The sequence below is a fragment of the Scomber scombrus genome, chromosome 16 (assembly GCF_963691925.1).
Source record: "Scomber scombrus chromosome 16, fScoSco1.1, whole genome shotgun sequence".
Lineage (NCBI taxonomy): Eukaryota > Metazoa > Chordata > Actinopteri > Scombriformes > Scombridae > Scomber > Scomber scombrus.
The window spans coordinates 11,519,811-11,540,426 of NC_084985.1; the positions used below are offsets into that span (position 1 = coordinate 11,519,811).

Sequence of the window (20,616 nt, forward strand, 5' to 3'; positions counted from 1 at the left end):
AGGAGGGAGTGAGAGTCATGTCATTTGGTTAACGACCTGGAAAATAGTCAAGCCTATAAAGTTTCCTAAATTGCTGTTAGCATATCTGATGATTTGGGTGAGATAGGCAATGTGTTATTTGCTCTGAAAGAGGCAAACTGAGTATAGTGAAAGTATGAGAAAGGCTAGAAAGATAATGAGCATAGAAATAATAATTTATGGTATGATTTGATAAAAATAACAAATAGAGTTGAGGGCCAGCCAAACCACGAAAACTCTTTTAGTACTTTCATTCATGACATTTCACATTCAGAGGTTACAGAACAGGTTGCAGGGAATCGTGTAGCTTTGTGTGTATTTTCATACAAGTAGCTTCAGGTTCACATATTAGATTTTTTCATTTATTCATCACAGTTATACAGTGAAGATACTGTAACCAAAGGTGCGGAAGAAAAGTAACAGTATATGTTAATCGCTAGTTTGCTGCCCTAGTTTGGTTGTCTTACATGATACCTTTTAAAAGGGACACGTGTAGCAGGTGCACTTCATTGTAAATGAGACTGCTCTGCCTCTAAACCCCTGGTTGTGTGGTGGTAATCTGATGAGATCAACTCAGCCACTCTCTGCCAGTGTTCAGAGAACTAAATGGCTTAAAGGCCTTGCACTACGCCAAAACAATTCACTGGTTTCCTGAGGGATTGTTCTCACAGCGTGGTAAGATCCACTGCAACCGGAGACCTGGATGAGCCGGCCTCGCTGGGCCTGACTTTTCTAAGTGAAACCTATTTGATTTGTTGTGGTTTGCCTGAATATGGTGGATGTGCAGAAATGTGTCATCACAGTTTAACTCTCGGAAGATTTGATTGAAGACAGCTAATGACCTCACAGAGACGACTATGAAATCGTAGCCTCTGCCCTCCAGCATAGACCAGCTCATAATCTAGGGCACTGGTCGGTGCAGTGTGTGCGTGTGCGTGTGCGTGTGTGTGTGTGTGTTATTTAGAGTGGCCGGGCTGAAATAAAAGACTCCAAAAGGATGGAGGATTTTCAGCACAAAGCCTAAAGAGTCATCCATCTTGTCACAGAAGAGAGATTACATGCAACCGGGCCTTAGATACAGCTGTAGTGCTTGAAGACAATGCGCTGAACCAGCTTTTTACCCCTATAGAAGGAATAAATTATCAAGAGGCTGGCAAATAGAATAGTGAGCTTTATTCTTAGAAGAAAAGCTGGAGCACTGCTTCTTTTGGAGAGGAGAAAACGTGTTGAGTGGTCGCCAAGTCGAGCAAATGAGAACCAAGACAGTACTTTTCTCTTTTTGTCCCAATTTATAAGGTCTTAATTTAATTGTCATTCTGATAGTGATAGTAACAAGTTGTATTTGAAAACAAGAGAGGAGCTTCAGGCAGAGAATATCACTTTCTTACCCCAATACCCCTTTTACATGAAGCTCCTAATAGTTTTGTTTCAGACGTAAACAGAGTATGACTCTTTGGTCCATGGACAAACGTTGAGTATGATGTGTTGGACTGTTTGCCCTCAGTCATTGAGAGAAAAACAATCGGTCCTTTAACTTCAAATTGGCATATTTATAGTAGTACATTTCAACAATTGTTTATTTAACAAATGTCCTTGTGCTTTATGACTATGTGTAAAATTCATCGTGTGGATGCTGCACTCACTCATTCCACCTTTCTGTGACTTCCCTCCTTCAGGTCGGTGAATGGAGTGTACAGAATCGGTCTCTTTGCTCTCAAGGACATCACCAGCGGTACTGAGCTCACCTACGACTACAACTTCCATTCGTTCAACACAGAAGAGCAGGTGAAGCACCATCTCTCACCTCCTCATTGAGAAATACTCAGGATATTTTATGTTCAGGACAAGACTGTGACCTTTTTGCCTCAACAATAATAATCATTTATTTATTGTGCTGTTGCCCTACAGCAAGTTTGCGAGTGTGGCTCAGAGAGCTGCAGGGGCATCATCGGAGGGAAGAGCCAGCGTATTAACGGCCTGCCCGGAAAGACAGGCGGGACTCGGCGACTGGGTCGACTCAAGGAGAAGAGGAAGTCCAAACACCAGCTCAAAAAACGAGTGAGTGACGAATCTTCATAGAAAAACTGAGAAGCTTGTGTTGGTATGAATTCAGTTGTGGTTAAATGAAAACTACTTCCAACTGTTATCTGCCTCAGTTATTTCCTGGTTGATAAAAGATTTGTCCGACTCTGGCACTGTCTAGTTGAATATCAGGTGCAGTGTCTATGTAGGGCATGAAATGTTTCTGTGTCTCAAAGGAACTCTTAGTCGGGCCACTAAAAGTCTAAAAAAACAACTCTGAATACCTTCAGACAGGGTATACTGTTGAATTAGGGCTGAATGGTGTGACCTAAAATATAAGTATATGTATATTATGGTATATTTTGAATATTGGCTTTCAGCAATATACATTATAGGTTTAGGTAAGAAGTTTTCAAGTAAGTCGTCAAATTCTGATTGAACTTGTTAGATGCTTGTTAAATAGCTGAGTAGTGTTTAACATTGAGATGGACACAGCGTCTCCTCAGCTCCAGCTTTAACGTGGCTTTCTTTTTCTTCAGGAGGAAGAGTCGAGTGACAGCAACAAGTTTTACCCTCATCTCATGAAGCCCATGTCCAACAGAGAGAGGTATGCACACACAAACACACATTTAAGTAACGTGAGTGAAACAAGCGATAGATGGAGGATGCTTGATCTTATATCATGATCAGTCTGTAGATGCCTGTGTGCAGATATCTACACAGGGGTCCTTTTGTCAAATGCTCTGGGATGAAGTTAATAAAATGTGGTCACAGGTTATAAAATATTACAACACACTCATAATTTTTTATTATTTCCCCTCATATTTATTTGGCTGATGTCAGACTACATTTTTACTAGCAGATGCAAAGCAAAGATTTCCATGCATGCCTCAAGGAAATCTTACTTTATTGCTTATTTGTGTAATGAGTGTCTTTTAGACAAACGCTCAGAAAAATGCCAGTTCCATAATTTCCATATAGTATGCCAACACATTAGTGCATCCTCAAATATATATGTTTTAACTTATTGATGAAATATTACAGCATAAAAACAATTTTTGACCTTAATGAATTTATTTCAATCAATTGAAATAAATCCGATGCATGCAGTCTTTCTCAACCTGAGTACTTCCTTTACAGAATGGTGTAGTGGTAACCGAGATTCCCCATTTAAAAGAAGAACTTCCATCAGAGAGCAAAGTACATCTGACATATAAAGTGTGAGGTGTGAGTGTTAATTATGGATACGCGCTGTCTTTACAACACAGACGTACAAATGTTAACTCTCTCCTGTCCTCTCTCTCTCTCTCTCTCTCTCCTTCCTTCAATCATTAGGAACTTTGTGCTCAAGCACCGAGTGTTTCTCCTGAGGAACTGGGAGAAGATGAGGGAGAAGCAGGAGTTGCTCAAAAGAGAGGGTGAGAGAGATAGGGATGCCAGCAGCCTGTCTATATACACCCGCTGGGGAGGAGTCATCCGTGACGACGGCAACATCAAGTCAGGTGTGTGCAAGTTGAAGAATGTACAGAAAAAGTGATTATACATTTGAGAAAGCAAGAAAAATTGTGGATTTTCCTGTTGAATTTAAAAAGACCTGATGATGTAACTTAACTGTAAATGATGAAAAATGAAGTATAATTGGGGAAAAATCTATCTGGTAATGAATCATATCCCCGCTCTGTTTCCAGATGTGTTCCTGACGCAGTTCTCAGCCCTGCAGACGTCGCGGTCGGTGCGCACGCGGAGACTCGCCGCCGCAGAGGAAAACACAGAAGTCACACGCACTGCTCGCCTGGCACACATCTTCAAGGAGATTTGTGACATGATCACCAGCTACAAGGGTTAGTTTCTATGTGAAGAAGTATAGTATGCACCTTTGTATCTACGTGTTTAGATACCCCCAAAAAATTCACAGCTGTGTCTGTTTATTCTTATGCCCTCTATGCAGTTTCACATTTGTTTCATATCCATTACTCGATCCCTGGCATGCACACACACTCAAACTCAACACATATGACGTCCAGAACCACAGGCAGCTTTTTCTTTCTTTCTTTACTTGGAAACAGGTGAAAGCAGATTGTTTGACTTTACATACAATGTAATGGAAAGACTGCCGAACAGTTGGTGTCTATCCTCACATGCACACAGTTAAACTTGTAAATACTGCAGTATGGATGTAAAAATATATGATAAGCAACATACAAAATGCTTCATTATTGACCTTGGAAAGAGTAGTTTAACAAAACTGCTCAGCATGAGGTCCACTTACTGCACTATCACTGTTTTCCATTCACGGTTTTTATCACAGTACTGTAGCATATTGATTTATGTGACCCACATTTAAATATTAGTTGTTGATTGGGTTATTGCTCTAAAGATTCATGTTTCTGAACATGCAGCCTACTGGAGGCTGCACTATTCTGTGTTATATCCTCAGTAGTATGACCTCTAGGTCTTATCAGGCCTCTAAAACACATCTGTCAGTGCCTCTACACACAGCTCTAATATTCACATAAGGATCAAGCTCCGTGATTGAAAAACGATGACAGAAGTTTTATTATTCTGCTCTACTTCAGATTCAGCTGGCCAGACACTCGCTGCTCCGCTGGTGAACCTCCCATCGCGGAAGAGGTAAGAGTGCAAACCTGCATATCGCCCGGTTCATGCATAATGTTTTAATGTTTTCGAGACAGCAGTGTTGCAATTGTTATCTGTCCTGTCAGTGTACAGCACCCACATAGTGTAACAGTTTTATCTTTCCGCCCCACATTTCAGCCGTGACAGTCTGTGCTTTGATTTTCATCCACTGTTGATGGTTATCACAGATTGTGTCAAAACAATTACAGCTCATTTACTTGTTTGGGACTATGTGTGTTCTATACATACAGACTTAAAAACACCAAATACTTCAAATTGTTGTTGATTTTGCTGTTGCTGATTAACCAGACTTGCAGAGACTCACTGTGTTGCTTTTTTGTATGCTATCAGGAACAGCCAGTACTATGAGAAGGTGTCTGACCCTCTGGACCTGAGCACCATTGAAAAGCAAATCCTCACCGGCCACTACAAGACTGTTGAAGCGTTTGACACTGATATGCTCAAAGTGTTCCGCAATGCTGAGGTAGGCAGGTGTCCTGTCAAGTGATGCCATTATTTTTCTATGAGACAATGAGAACTGCAGCAGAGCCAGCTGTTAAATGAACAGTAGTGTACTTGTGCCTTTTACATCCACAGTTTCATAGCTTTATCAGTAAAGTAACACATGAAAAACAGAGTATTTTAAGGACTGAACTCCAAACTAGGGGTAGTTTAGTTATGTTACTAACTGAGGCTGAACAATTTACAGCCCCATAAAGTTACAGGAACTGTGGAACCGGAGGATCTAAATTTAAGACCTAAACTAGGAACTAAAATTCCCCTTTGTGCATTTACTCTTTGAGTTTCCACCTCGTCCGAAGAACCATGAATATTATGCAAAGTCCTACTTTTTAGCCTTTATAAACAGAATACAAACATTTGATAAATAGTTTATGACACATTATAATGAAGTTGTTAGCAGATATAAGTACAAAGCATATATTAAATGTCGGTATAATGCTTATAAATGCTAGGGGGGCATAAAATAGAGTGCTACCTGGTGATTGAAATGTGAGGAAACAGGAACAGAGTCATGGTGTTCTTTGTATTTACAGTTGCATGACTGGTATTTTAATTGTAATGAATGAATTGAAAAGAGACAGAGGTGTAAAAGGAGAATGAAAACTTCAGACCTTGTTGAGTGTTTTCTGAATGTATCTCTTTGGTAAAGTAACTATCACAAAACTTCTCTCGTTCCTCCAGTTGAGATGGGGTTGATGTTCTTGAGTTCTTCAAAAAGTTCTTGGTCCACTGTGAATTTTCCTGCGGTGGACACCTGTTAAAGGATCACTGCCAACTGAGACTCACACCTAATTTTAAATGAATTTGTACAACGTCATTATACAAGTCAAGTGGATTAACATCCATAATTTCAAAATATTTAGTTTCAAACTAGAAGTTAAATCAATGTTATGAATTGGTTCATTTTGTCAACAATAATCAGAAACACCAACATTAAAGCTAAAGCTGCTACAACATCCGGTAATCATTGAAAACCATCTATCACAAGAACACTTGTGAGTCTCTTTATTATGATCCACAATTCTCAAAAGCTAACCAAAATCAAAAAGCCTCATCAAAATGATCACTAAAGCTGTTACTGTGCAGCTCTGTCACATTATTCCTCCCACTCACTCAATGCATTTCTTTCTTCCGCTCTCAACCACAAACACCTCCCAAATGGGATTTAACTTCACGACTGCTGATCCCCTGCTCACACGTTGCAGGCCCTTTTGATTTACATCTGTATAGCTTAGCCGTTTAAACAAGTGCCACTTGAGAGCTCTCAGAGGAGCTTACTCCTCCAGTCACAAGTTTGAAGTGGACATCTAAATTAGATTCACCCTTTGCTCCCAAAGCCCCTTTTGGCTCACTGAAAAAAGGGAAAATGTGTTTTTTTGTTAAATTGAGAGCCATGGCGGGTAGACTAGTTCGTGAACTTTTGACAGCTGCAAAAACACATACATTTGAATGTACGTTTCTGTGTCACTGATCAGCTCAACATCTTGTATTGTTGATTGAATGATGAGGGTGTGATCGTGGGATGAATTAAGATGATTTCCTATGAATTAATTTATGTTTTGATCTTATTTTCCCACCAGAAATACTACGGCAGGAAGTCATCGGTAGGCAGGGACGTGTGTCGGCTGCGGAAAGCCTACTACAGTGCTCGTAACGAGGCTGCTGTCCAGATTGATGAGATTGTGGGCGAGACAGCCAGCGAGGCCGACAGCTCAGACTCGCTGGAGCGAGACCATGGCCACCACTATGGAGGACCAGGTTCCCACGACAAGGACGACGACGTCATCCGTTGCATTTGTGGAATGTACAAGGACGAAGGCCTTATGATCCAGTGTGAAAAGTGCATGGTAAGAAGCAATGAGACAAAGGCATGTTGCTGAAAATGTTTTTCATAAAATCTATACTTTAAACCAACAAAGACAGAAAAATGTATTTTCCATTTGATTATATATTGTATATTATCATTTATGTCTTACTGGCTTAAGTTACAAAGGATATTGTCTAAAGGAGGGTGCACAGTCTGTCTTTTGTTGTATATTTTTTCTTATTTTTAGACAAAGAAAACAAGGAGGGTTACAAATATTGATGCAGCCCAAGTTCAGAAACCACAGCTGTGGATTAAAACCTAGTACAGAGGAGATTGATACAGATGTGATCCATTCACATCACTGTTTTTTTAAAAGAGTGAATCACTGTCAATACCAGCTGGGGATTGATTGGACAATCTGTTCTTTGCTTTCTATGTGATTCAACATATGTTTTTCTGTCTTTCCAGGTTTGGCAGCACTTTGACTGCATGCGGCTGGAGACTGAGGTGGAGCACTATCTGTGTGAGCAGTGTGAGCCTCGTCCTGTGGACATGGTACGCCTATTCCTCTGAAACAGCCAGAATATAATGTTGTATCCAAAACAGTTTTCCCTCTTAGGACACTGAAGTTAATGTCACCTTTGTCTCTTTCAAGGCCTAATAATTTGTCACCAGTTTTTCCATGTAGTCTTACATACACGTGTTGTTGTCTCTATAGGAAGTTCCCATGATACCCCAACCCAGCTACGCCCAGGCCGGCTCTGTCTACTACATCTGCCTCCTTAGAGATGAGCTGCTGCTACACCAAGGTATAGAAACACTAGAAACCAGCAGTCACACGTGTTTGTAACTGTTTAGTTAAGGCAGTTCAAGTGGATTTTGTTGTGGTAAAGGCTATACTTTGTCAGCCACTCGTTGACAGTGTGTCATTAAAACATGACGTTTTTCATGGAAAAACAACAGTGAAGTGTTACACTGGTGAAGTGACCCTAGAACAACTAAGTTTGCTATGTAATCTCAGTGCCTTTAATTATTTTTACTTGTCAAACTGTGATTCTCTGTAAAGATCCAAACAAACAACCTGTCAAGTTAAATATGAAGCGATCAATTTCTTGTTGAATTGTACCAGTGTGGACAAGTAACCTGTGAGTTTCTGTGTACAGGTGACTGTGTGTATCTGATGAGAGACAGCAGACGCACACCTGAAGGCCAGCCTGTCAGACAGTCTTACCGTCTCTTGTCTCACATCAACCGAGACAAACTGGACATCTTCCGAATTGAGAAACTCTGGAAGAATGAAAAGTAAGTCACTCAGATGTAGCTTTCTGAACAATTAACCTGATATATGTATAGATAATATGCATATAATGTATAATATAGCTTCTGATTATTGATGTGCTTATCAGTTTGTGTTATATGTATATCTATTCAAACTCTGAAGGGGTGAGCGGTTTGCCTTTGGCCACCACTACTTCCGTCCTCATGAGACGCACCATTCTCCATCACGGCGGTTCTACCAGAACGAGTTATTCCGCATGCCTCTCTACGAGATCATCCCCCTGGAAGCAGTGGTGGGAACCTGCTGTGTCCTCGATCTCTACACCTACTGCAAGGGTAAGGGAACACATGCTGATGTGTGATTAGAGGGTGACGGTTTGAATCGTCAGTGAATTCTCTCAAATTCTCCCAGTTGTGGCATTTCCTGACTACTACAATTTTAATGTCCTCCTACAGGACGGCCCAAGGGTGTGAAAGAGCAGGACGTGTACATCTGTGATTACCGCTTGGACAAGTCGGCTCACCTGTTCTACAAGATCCATCGTAACCGCTACCCAGTCTGCACCAAGCCATATGCCTTCAACCACTTCCCCAAGCGGCTGGCACCCAAGAGAGACTTCTCGGTGAGTGATGGGGGTTCTGACAGGGTGGGGCTGCAGTGCCAGGATCTACTGCTACCGACTGATTTATAAATACTTCAATATATTTTGAGAGAGGAGGTTTTATTACAGCTTAGGACACATTTTCAACATCTTCTCTTGCTCTCAGTGTTTAGCTGGCCTTCAGAATAATCACATGTGAGGGTAAAGATAACCAGAAACAACTGAGACAAAACCACACCTGATTTATGGTAGTTACATCTCATCACTTGTTTGCACGTTTACAGCTTTATATTTGGCGTGGATTCTTTAGCACAGTGTAAACTAGAATGCTCGCAGACTTAATGAAAGACTGATCCTAGTCTGTGGTAGCTCTTAGCTTTGTGTTTATTTTTGTTTCTTACTCCACAGAGGAACAGGTCGCTGTTAGGTTAAGTGATTTTCCAAAACTTGCCTGTGATCTGAATTTCCTGGCACTGATTGTCCGTTTGCTAACCCTAACCATGTGAAGCCTAACTTGGCTAAATGAAACCATGCCTTGTATTTCTGAATCGTCTTTGATGCACTTCTGATGGTGACATTTTTTTGTAGCCTCACTATGTTCCTGACAACTACAAGAGGAACGGGGGCCGCTCGGCCTGGAAGAGCGAACGACCCAAAGGAGCCGAAGGCTGCGAGGACGACGGCTCTTCCTGCGACCGGGGTGACGACTTCCCAGCCGATGCTGAAGAGAGGAGAGGAGCTGAGGATGAGATGGACATGGCTCTAGAGGATCCTGAACTCCTATCGGGCAAGCCCCGACAAACGGAACGTGAAGGGGAGGGAGACAAGGACGATGAGGAGGAGGAAGAGGATGGTCAGGAGGCTGAAGAGCGAAAGGAGCTGGAGGAGGGTACAGCAGAGAGGATAGGAGAGATGCTTGAGCTCCCGTCCTCCTCGGCCTCCTCGCCGCTACACCACCCAGTGCTGGGCAGGAGGGAGGCACAGAGGGAACGGCTCAACAAGATTCTGTTGGATCTGCTGCACAGAACACCCAACAAGAATGGTGAGGGACCAAGCACGAAGCAGGGGGGTAGGTCAACAGACGAATAAGGGTTAAAGCTTCAGATCGCTTGCTGTGACGCATCATTTTAACATATCGGATAGCATTTTTTGTACCTTCTCTGAGTGGCAAGAAACGGTCCATTACACGGAGTTGGGAATGAAGAGGAAGCACTATCTGCACTTCAGATTTTGCTGTTATTCTTACTTTTGTCATACTGTTTTTAGCAATTCTTTTAACAGATGGGAACCCCCCCCCTCCCTTTTTTTCCTTCTTCTTCATCTGCTGATTGTCAATGCTTTGTCCAAACTGCAGTGAAGTCTGTTCCTCCCATGCAGCGTTGCAGTCTGTTGCTTCATTGCTTCAATCTGCTGACAGCTCAACAAAAAAATACAAAATCTCCAATCAACTTTTAACAATAACTCACTGTGGCTCTGGTGATATTCTGTATTTTCTCTTATAGTCAACAAATTCCCTGAAACTAAAACCAACTATTAATTGATTCCATTATCAAGTACCGTCTGTCTTTCCAAAGCTTGATAGAGAATTTTTGTCTGAGCCATAAAAGCTATTTAAAACACATCCTTTGAGTCAACCCCACATACTTGATCGTTCTGCCAGAATAACTCACTGGAGCACCAAATGTGTATTAATCCGCTGCTGAAAATAGTCCCCGAACAAAGTTACTAGTTCCCCCGTTGTTTGAAGAAATTACTGAGCCTTTAAAAAAAATGAAACTCTAGATGTGTTAGCTGTTTAGGAGGAACCAATGGTCAGATAGTATTTAAAGACTAAAGCATTGTTGGTCTCAAACTCCTTCTGCAGCTGCTTCACAGTAAAAGCCATCCAAGTGCACCACCATGTCTTGTTGTCAAGCGTGAAGCAGCTGCAGGAAGCACGGAGGAAGAATTTGCTGTTAAAGCGTTGCAATGGAACAGATTAAGAAACAATAGGCTTTTATTTGTAGATGAATATTAAGAACAGGAAGAAAGGAGTGTAACAAAACTTGGAATGACAAGGACTCTAGACCAACCCCGCCCAAAATGTCACCAGAACACCTGAGCACGCCTGTCGAAAGTCCGATAGGTACTTTCAGAAAGTCACAGACACTTTTGGACACAGCTTCCCAGGCTTACAGTTCGAAAGATGGTTACCAACTATATCAGACTTTTTTTTTGAGCACTTTGAAGATTAAAGCATCAGTAGCAGAAGAAACACCTTTGCCTACCTTTTACCTTTGCTGCTTCTTTGATATGAGACCTCACCTGTCAGCTATTTCTGTCTAAGCTCCTAAGCGCTCCCCCTCTTTCTGTGTTCTTCCAACAGCCATAGATGTCACTTATCTCCTGGAGGAGGGCGCCGGGCGGCGGCTACGGCGACGGACGCTTGGATTCGGTGATTTTGTTTGCAGAAAATAACGTTGCCATGTGCCTGGCCTTTCACTTTGTGAGCAAAGGGGGCAGAAAATTAAGAGACAGCAAGAAAGGGAAATGAGCATTGTTGGCTATCCAACCATTAAAAGGACCACAATGCATCCCTGGGGGCCTCTTCCAGCTTACCTCTTCCAAGACTGTCATCTCAACTCTGAGAGGGTGGAAGGGGTTTGGAAACGCTGACTTTATGGCAATTTCAGCTTTTTAAGAGTTCTCAAGGAGCACGAAGAGGAAGCCGACCCAGACTTCTTGCTTATTTAAGTAGTGTGATGCAAAACCTTTTTTTTTTTTTTTTTTTGTGTTGTTTCTCATTTTGGGAAAATGAACATAGGAGAAATAACCCGTGCACTTAAATGCATTGAACATTACAGACATGGGTAGATGAATTCCACTAGCAAGCATCAGACATGAAACAAGTGGTACTGAATAGGGACAGACTGAGAGAGGCGATGGCTAGTTGGTTTCAGTTAGTGGGGATGAAAATGCTGGCGAATTGCTCCCCCTAGTGCGACCTAGCTGCAATGACGAGATGTAACAAATAAGATCTGCGCCTGGACCGAAGGGGGATGATGATGATGATGAGGAGGATGATATAGGAGAAATGTAAGTTGAGCAGTGTGCTCAGATGCTGCTCATGAGAAAGAAGGTGGTGAACTGCACTTTTGGTACCATGGATATTGTGAAGCTCTTGTGTAATGTATCTATAATGAAAACACACTAACACTCTCACAGTATTGGATGATGCAGTCTGAAAAAAAAAAAGCGAGTTAAAAAGTCTATTATCTTTTTACTGTTATAATGTAGTAACTCATTTAGGAACAGAAGAGGCCAGGGGTGTGTTTGTTTTTAGAGGAACGGGAGGGGAGGCAGGATCGAGTGTGCGCTTTTGTCAGTCAAAGTGTCTTGTTGGGGTTTTTTAATTTTTAATTTTAATTATTTTTTTTCGTGAGGCAGTCAGCTTCGCCCCTCTTTTTTGAAGTAACATGATTCACCAGCTTAACTAAATCAGGCGGGCGGGGGGACACCGGCTTTAACTGTAATGCCTTACACAGCCGTGCTCTCCGACTGCCTTGCGTGAGTGTGTGCGTGCGTACACACTTATCGTGTGTCTGTACCAGATTTCTTGAAGATATACCTTTTTAAAAAAAAAATGGAAAAAAAAAATTAAGGGCTCGATGGCAATTAACAGTTTTAAGAAACTATGGAAAACAATACTTAACATGAAATGTATCGTGATGGTCATATTTTCTTATATTCTGTGAGACGGGTGGGGCGGTGTACACTGTATATTGGGAGGGGAAGGGACTTAAGATTTTTCCTTTTTTGTCTTTCGACTATGTTCCTGGTTGCCATGGAGAATGTTTTAAAAGAAATTGATATTTGATGAGATTTCTTTTTTCTTTTTTTCCCCCCCGTAAATGCCTCTGCTAAAAAGGGACAACCTGCAATGTCCCAATGCGGTTAACTGACAGAGAAGTGACGAGAACGAGACACTGATAGAGGGAGAGCGAGGGAACGGGAAAGCTGTACAGTGCCAAGTTAATGTATATATTACACACTTTACATTGAGGAGTGTCTCCAAAAGCAATATCGAAAATGGATTTTGTTTATTATTCTACTGTACAGGACTCAGCCCTAAATGTATTATGATTATTATAATAATAATATTAAATTTTTTGTTTGTATTACTATAATGAAGACACTTAAGCTCGGAGGAAAAATGATTTTTTTAAATGTCCAGAAAATCCCACCATAACTGTCCTGACGACGTAAAAACTTAAGTTGAGTTTTGTTGCCTATAAATGAAATTCATCTATGTACTGCATGAGCGAGAAGAATGTCAAATGGACACAGAAGGCATTGGGACATGACGGTGACTCAGCAACAACACCTTTGTCACTGAATATTGTTAATAATATTACTTTTTGAGGAGAAACGTACTCCTTGTTTTTTGCTGCAAAGTGTTGAACACTAAAAAAACAAACCAACATAAAAATGTTATGATATTTTTAAAAGGTGACAGAAACAAAAGTAAAGCTGTCAGCCCAATATCATGTTATTATTATTATTATTATTATTATTATTTTCTTTTCTTTTCAAATAGGAAATGGTTCCGTTTTGTGATAGCGGTCATTGTATGATGCTTGTACTTGTATTTGTGTGTTTTTGTGTGATTTGTTTAGTTATTTTTAGACAATCACAAAATAAGATGCAAGCATTGTAAATGGCAGACTGGCGGACATTTTGTGATGTGTACAGTTTGTCAAAAAAAACTTCTTCCACTCGTTAAAAGTTTGTAATTATGATTCTTAAGTCATGGAAAAAAATGCTGTTGGTTTTTACTTTTTGTTTTATATTTGTTTTTTTGTTTGTTTGTTTTTTTAATAAAAAGCACTACATTATTGTGAATACACTCGATGTCGTTATGTTTTCGTAATTCACACAAATACACAACACTGTAGTAACATGATAGTTTATTCAAATCCTAAACTATGATCTGTGAAGTGTTTAAGACATCTGTAGTGATAGAAAAGCAGAAAATCCACACATTAATAGAGTATAGTCTGAGTGATACAGACTTTTTAGGGCCGATACTGATATTAGAGAGTTAAATTCCAATATATCAGAATATATACATATATAAACACACATTTTGCAATGATCCCTACAATGTGGTGATCAAAAACTTTTGACAAAGATATGTAATGGAGGAGTGATATTTTACAGTTTAACAATAAAGTTTATGGTATAAAATGACAGAAATATAGGCATATATCAAACTTGAATTAAGAAAAAGGATCAAATATACATAAAATGCTGCCTATATGAATTAAAAACAAAACAGTATGTCTGTGACAGGCCAATATCGGCTGATATATTGATCAGGCTGTGATATAGAGAATATTTGCCATGGTTTGTTTGATTACTGACTCAAATAACTTTTTATTTGAAAAGATAATTATCTGTAGATGGGGTTTATTTATTTCACCGCTACAGTTTCTCAAAAATAACCTCATAATGAAACCACATTTCCACTGTGTGTTCACTTGTAGCACAAGTGAATCTGAAAAAAAAGACGATGAACCTCTTTACATTTCATCTATTCATATAGCTTTAACAACATTATACAGTCTATTTCATAATATGTGATGGTTCAGCTGATAAAGCCTGATAGTATAGTCAAGTTAGATTCCTTCATTTTTATATACAAGTCTGTTAATCTTTCTCACTAGTACAGATAATATGAAATACAAGCATAGATTGTCATACTAGTGTAAAAAAACAACAACAGAAAACATAAATTTAAGTTCTTGCTTCAATTGAGCCACAACTTACTGAGCAAGTTACAGTAACTCTCGCGTGATTACACAACTACTATAAAAGAGTTCATTAACTTAGATGAATGGTGTGGTTAAATCTCAGCAATACTACAACTACTATCGCACTAACTACATTACACACTTTTATCTACAAACATTTACTAAAGCTTATCTTAAACGCTACCAAGCCCTAAAAAGAAGATAAGACATGAAGAGTTTGCCAGAAAGAAGTCTCGCGTTGGACTCGGCGTTACCATAGCAACGCCACTGACACCCACCGCTACGTTTATGGCTACAGCAGCACAGCGGCGTTAGCGTGCTTTTACTATCTGATGGGTTATATATATTTAACTTTTAAGACACAACAATGTCCAGAAAGAAACACGGAAAAGACAAGACGAACGCTGGAGTCGATGAGGGAACCTCGAAAAATGCAGGTTAGACGACCCAGACTTTCATCAACATGGTAAAAAGCAGCAGGACACTGTTAGCTGTCCACTGAGGAGTAGTATAGACTGTAAATAAAGAAGAGCTACAGTATGAAGAGTACAAAATAAACGTATGAAAGCCCTAAGAGAGACGATTTGATATATTTTTTAAGCCAAAGTTTGCATATACTAGTTAGCTTTAAAATAACTGAATAGAAAAAGAGATAAATGCACTGGAGCTTAGTTGTCACACATTACCCTTATCCACCTATGCCTTATTCCTACAGAGTACCACCAAGTATTGTAATGCTTATACTACTTAATGCACACTGGATCATATTTTTTAAGCTGACATTGAGGCTATAGCATGTGTAGTATGGCTCTGTAAAGTAGCTAGAAACAATTTAATGTCGAATAAATACAGTGGAGGAACATGTATTGATACAGAGTAGAAATATAAAGTAGCATTTGCACTGGAAATACTCAAGCATTACTACAATTACCTTAAAATATATAGTTTAGTACAATTTCACTTTAGCTACAGTAAATGTACAAACTGTAAATACTTTATACCACTAAAACAAAGTAATGTGATTTCATTTTGGCAGGTTATAAAATGTGCAGCTTTTGAATTTTAATGTAGTTTTTCCATCAAATAGTCAGTTTCCTAACACTATTACATGACTTTTCATTGTGGGATGTCATGAGATCATATTGTATACATTTTATTTAGATGTCTGTCTGCAGAATGACAACTTAGGAGTACATTTTAATGACTTGTGACTTTACAACAAGCATTAAAGCATTTGTTCATTAGCTCTACTCACATTATTGTCATTTGAGAAAAATGGAAACTCTTGATTTTAGCATTTTAATAATGTAAAATGTCAAAATACGTCAGTCAAACTGCTTAATGTTGCGTACTAAATATCTGCCCTCTCTGTTGTTTTCCAGGAACGACTCCAAATGAAATGCCTGCTCAAACCTTTGGTAAGAAACAGTATCGAGGCTGTTGTCCTCTGTTTTGGTCTTCTGTGACGATCGATGTTCGCATGGTAAATAAATGCTATTATATAAACCCGCTGTCCCACAGATGAATATCAGTGCTCGGGCAATGTGGAAATTGACTTCCCTGCGCTTTGTGCTCTTCTGGATATGAAAGATATCCCAGATGTCAGCACCAAGCAACCAGACTCCTCCACTGCTGAAGCTGAAGGAGGGAACACAGGTAAAGAAGAACTCCTCAAGATCTCAACAGATTTGAGACAGACAGAGTTAATAGGTGTATTTTTTTCAACTTTGGACAGAACCATGCTAGCTGTTTCCACCCGCGTCCACTCTTTATGTTAAGCTAGGCTAATCAAGTCTCAATGTTGTTTTTTCAGTGATAGTAAATTGGACAATAATGGCTGTTAACTGGAGAGTTTGTTCTCTAATAGAGATAAGTCCAAGTGTGATATCTGTGAAATGAATGCTGTATATGAGATCTAAACGCACAACAATTGTCAGTTTTGTCATCCCAGCTTCATATTATCACTGCTATTTATAATTAACATAAATGTACCTTCAGAGGAAAGCCAGTCCCAGATAAACGCCGAACCTTCCTGGCCTAAGCCTTGCCTCCAAGTGGAGCTGGAGAATGAAGACTCACTCAGCACCAAGAGCATGAAGGTTTCCGGTGAGAATAAAACACAACACCCCCCCACCCCTTCCCTTTTGTGTGTGTGTGTGAGACTTGTTTTCTGCTTTTCTGTTGGTTACTGTGACTTCTTGATTCTCTTTTTTTGCTAAATTTGCATTTTCTTGTATTTAATTCATACCATTTACAGAACAACTTATTTCAACAGTATCTGCCTGTACTATGGATGTTTTGGACCATCACAATTGTGTTTTGTTAATTTGATGTTGATGTGCATCCAAGGAAAATTCAATAAAACAAATCTTGAAAGAAATAATAAAACATAACACAGAAATAATTGCAACCATATTTTACTCTTATTTGAAATTTAATTTCTCACTTTCTGCTTTCTCATTTGGCTTTCTGAGCCTTCTGCAGCCAACTGTGATTATCTGTAATCATGTCATTCAGTATTTATGTGTTTAAATGATGTAAATATCATATTGTGTATCATGTCAGAGATTAAGTGACATGGATTGTCATTGAAACTTCACAGCAGCTCTGTATCTTCTGTAAATACATTATATAATTTGTCATGAATACACAGGATGGAAAGTAGATGGGCAGATTGCCCGTGTGCTGAACAAGATGCTTCCCTCCTTGAGCAAGCTGCAGAGCCTTCAGTAAGTAATGAGCTGCTGGAGAAAAGAGTCTTCATGTTACAGGGCGCCTGGTGCATCTGTCACTGTTTTGTTTGTTTGTGTAATATTGTCCCCCGTGTTGCAGGTTTTGGCAGGCCGGCCTGACAGATCGAATGCTAATCTCCCTCATGAACACAATATCGTTGTGCTCCAACCTGAGGTGAGTGGATTCTCCTGTCCGCCGAACAGCAAATCCACTCGGATTCACAGTAAATCAATCTGAGCGAAAGCATTGGGAGCTAAATTTGAGTCTAAAAATGTCAAAGTTGCAGAGAGAGGTATGCTGCAGCATGTTAAATGTTATCAGCCACTGCAGGGTTACTGATGTGTTCACACTTCTGTGTTTGTGGCAGGGTTGTGACATTAGATGGCAACACTCTTCCCGAGCAGAGCTACCACCTTCTCTTGTCTGAAGAAAGCGTGTGAGTCAGCAGTCACACATCTCACATGAAGCACAACACTCGAACACACCCGTTCATACAAACAGATGCACAGATATGCCAGATTAATTTTGGGTGTTTCTTTTGGTCAAGCCTCACTCACTTGTCCCTGCGAAATAACCGGATAGGAGACGAGGGCGCGCGTCTGATTGGGTCCGCTCTCTCAACGCCCAGATCTGCTAACAAGAACCTCTGCTCACTCAACCTAGCATTCAATTGTATTGGCGATGCAGGCGCTGCACAAATCGCACAGGTAAAACCTTGTCTACTGAGCTGTTTTAACCTTCTGTATGTTACCTTCATGACAGCTAAGATGTTTTCTCCATCCTCTTTTGTGTCTCAGGGCCTGCGGTTGAATCGTGCGTTGCTCCTTCTCTCACTGTCCAACAATAAGATTAGAGATTCAGGAGCCACTCATCTGGCTGCGGTATCCATTTACATTTCAAGATTTTAACTCAGGGGATAATGTATTTAAATCAGTTGTTAAGTTGTTTTAAATTATGTTATGTAATGGGATAAACCTCCACCCCTTCACTGTGTCAATTTTCAGATACTTGGTGAGTTTGCCCTAACTCATGAGGAAGTTGTGGAGAGGAGGAAGCTGCTCCTGGAGAGGATGCAGGCTGTAAGTGCGACGATGTCTTTATATTAACACCCGAAAATGAATCCTGACTATAAACACTGTTCTCACTCTGTTTTTTTAGACATCTTTTGAGGCTGATCAATCCTCTGCTGATCAACTGCCCTCTGACCAACTTCCCTCAGTACCCGGCGGCACTTCAGCGAGCAAAGGGGAGAGCAAAAGTACCTCCAAAAAAAGGGTAATATGCTTAAAATTAGTAAAACAGACAGTAAAAGTGAAAGTTAAGATGTAAATGAGCTGACAAGTAATCTTGGTATCTGTTAAATTACAGGAAGCAGCCAAAAAAGAAGAGAAACCGCCTGCCAGCAAAGAGAACCCAAAATCTAACAAGAAAGGTTATTTCTCCTGCTACTGATACACACTTGTTCTATTATCCTGTGACAGCAGAGGTATTCACTTTTTAGCCTTTTTTTTCTTAGCCTCTGAGCTAAAGGTGCCTCCAAGTAAAGGTGGCAAGTCGGGGGGAAAACAGAAACAAATATCTACACAGGAGGTACCAGAAACATGTTCGCTCAATCTCTGCACCTTATGTATATAAACACACACAGTATTATCCATTTAAAGGTTTAATCTTTTTACTTTTTTATGTGTTATATTTTGTTTTGCAGCAGGAAACGTCAAACGCAGCCCTGAATGAGGTTTGTTTTATGCAGTTTTCTTTCGCGACACAATGTTCTTGGTGATGAATATGATTTAAACATACAGCAGGCTGTCATGCATTCCTTCAGCTGTCTCTTTCTCGCCAGCAGGTCGAGTCAGTGGAGATAGTGAACCCCCTGCTGGACCAGTCTGTGCAGCACAGGGACACACAGCTCATTCTGCCTGGAAACACGACTCTCACCTGCCTCAACCTGGCAGGTCAGTGACTGGGTTTTTACATCAGCTTAAAAGACAAATAAAATACTAAAACACTTATCATCTAAATTATTTACAGCACAACCACAGTTAAGTTTGACAGCAGGGATATTTTCAGCAGTCATTAATTGTGAATATCAGTTTCTTCAGTAATCATAGTTCAAAGGTTTCCTCAGATGGAGTTGGATTAACATCAGTTTATATATATTTTTTTAAACATGTAATGCCATCCCTCTTTTTTAATCGCTGTGTTTTTGATTAAACTGTATTGCTCTTTTTTTTCTTTTCATTTTTTTTGACCATACTTTTAGAGAAGTGCTAAATATATATAATAATTTTACCTTTTATATTGTGAATTATTCAGATAAAAGATTCACAAGAGGTTTATGATTTACAGGTCACTTCAGGTTAATTAGATTTTTCCAGGCAAGCTGTGAGCTAATTAGCAGCTACTCCTTCTGGGCTCTGCACAAAATAAATTATGAACCTTATTAAGGACTTTCACAAAGCCGTTTTTCTTTTGAGTAAAACTGTAATGATCGTGCTGTGTGTATTTGTGTAGGAAACAGAATAACGGAGCAGTCGCTGCCTCTGTTCCTGTCGTCACTGCAGATGCAGGCTGAGGGTGGAGGTCTGCTCCGTCTCTGTCTGCAGGTGGGGTTCATGTCAAGTGGACTGTTTAATAGTACCTAATTAAAGTACGTTCTCCTATGTATATACTATGAAGATGCTTTGCATTATGATTTCTGATCTCTCTCTCTCAGAGGAACCACTTCCCTCCAGAGTGTGAGTCTTATGTGAAGATCAAAGAGCTGATGGCACTCAGAGATCCACTCAACAAAAACACTTCTGAACAGCCGGAAGAGGAGGGAGAGGGGGCGTAGTGTCGGGAGAACGTTCACTTTTACAGACTGTATTTTAACTGACTTCACCATACCGTATATTTTTACAGTTATTTAATAATTAAAAAACATTAATATGTTTTAATATTAACATTTAATGTTTTCTTCAGCTGTTGTGGCTTTGTACATTGTGAGATGAAGAAATTAAACTGACATCACTAACAGATTTCCCACCTCAAACTTCGGTTTGTGAAAAGTCCTCTCCTTCTTTAAGTATGATACATTTGCAAAAACATAGCAGAAAATAAAACTTATAAAAAAGGTAATTTACTCTAAGTTAACTGAAGTACAATGATAGACAATAATAAAACAATAAAAACGTACACATAGCCTACCTGCTAACTAGCGATG

At 39.9% G+C, this 20,616-nt stretch overlaps 2 protein-coding genes across 5 annotated transcripts in view; both read left to right on the forward strand.

The window, feature by feature from the left end:
* ash1l (ash1 (absent, small, or homeotic)-like (Drosophila)) overlaps nt 1–13,765 on the forward strand; it is a 30,925-nt gene extending 17,160 nt beyond the window's left edge. For 3 of the 4 annotated variants that reach the window (XM_062435504.1, XM_062435503.1, XM_062435505.1), the window contains 15 exons: nt 1,695–1,803; nt 1,927–2,076; nt 2,580–2,647; nt 3,376–3,542; nt 3,729–3,881; nt 4,617–4,671; nt 5,029–5,161; nt 6,780–7,046; nt 7,475–7,561; nt 7,725–7,815; nt 8,170–8,308; nt 8,448–8,620; nt 8,741–8,907; nt 9,475–9,955; nt 11,252–13,765. In XM_062435504.1, the coding sequence (XP_062291488.1) occupies nt 1,695–1,803; nt 1,927–2,076; nt 2,580–2,647; nt 3,376–3,542; nt 3,729–3,881; nt 4,617–4,671; nt 5,029–5,161; nt 6,780–7,046; nt 7,475–7,561; nt 7,725–7,815; nt 8,170–8,308; nt 8,448–8,620; nt 8,741–8,907; nt 9,475–9,955; nt 11,252–11,343 (2,332 nt within the window). In that variant the 3' untranslated portion in view covers nt 11,344–13,765. The remainder of the gene's footprint in view (nt 1–1,694; nt 1,804–1,926; nt 2,077–2,579; nt 2,648–3,375; nt 3,543–3,728; nt 3,882–4,616; nt 4,672–5,028; nt 5,162–6,779; nt 7,047–7,474; nt 7,562–7,724; nt 7,816–8,169; nt 8,309–8,447; nt 8,621–8,740; nt 8,908–9,474; nt 9,956–11,251) is intronic. The other variant, XM_062435506.1, reaches the window with a different exon arrangement.
* Nucleotides 13,766–15,045: 1,280 nt separating this feature from the next.
* lrrc71 (leucine rich repeat containing 71) lies at nt 15,046–20,247 on the forward strand. Its single transcript, XM_062435412.1, has 17 exons — nt 15,046–15,115; nt 16,061–16,096; nt 16,200–16,334; nt 16,677–16,784; nt 17,332–17,407; nt 17,499–17,585; nt 17,779–17,847; nt 17,959–18,118; nt 18,209–18,292; nt 18,416–18,502; nt 18,618–18,686; nt 18,780–18,843; nt 18,928–19,001; nt 19,120–19,146; nt 19,255–19,366; nt 19,926–20,017; nt 20,128–20,247. Exons 1-17 carry the CDS (start codon nt 15,046–15,048, stop codon nt 20,245–20,247), a joined length of 1,470 nt encoding a protein of 489 aa, XP_062291396.1.
* Nucleotides 20,248–20,616: the final 369 nt, after the last annotated feature.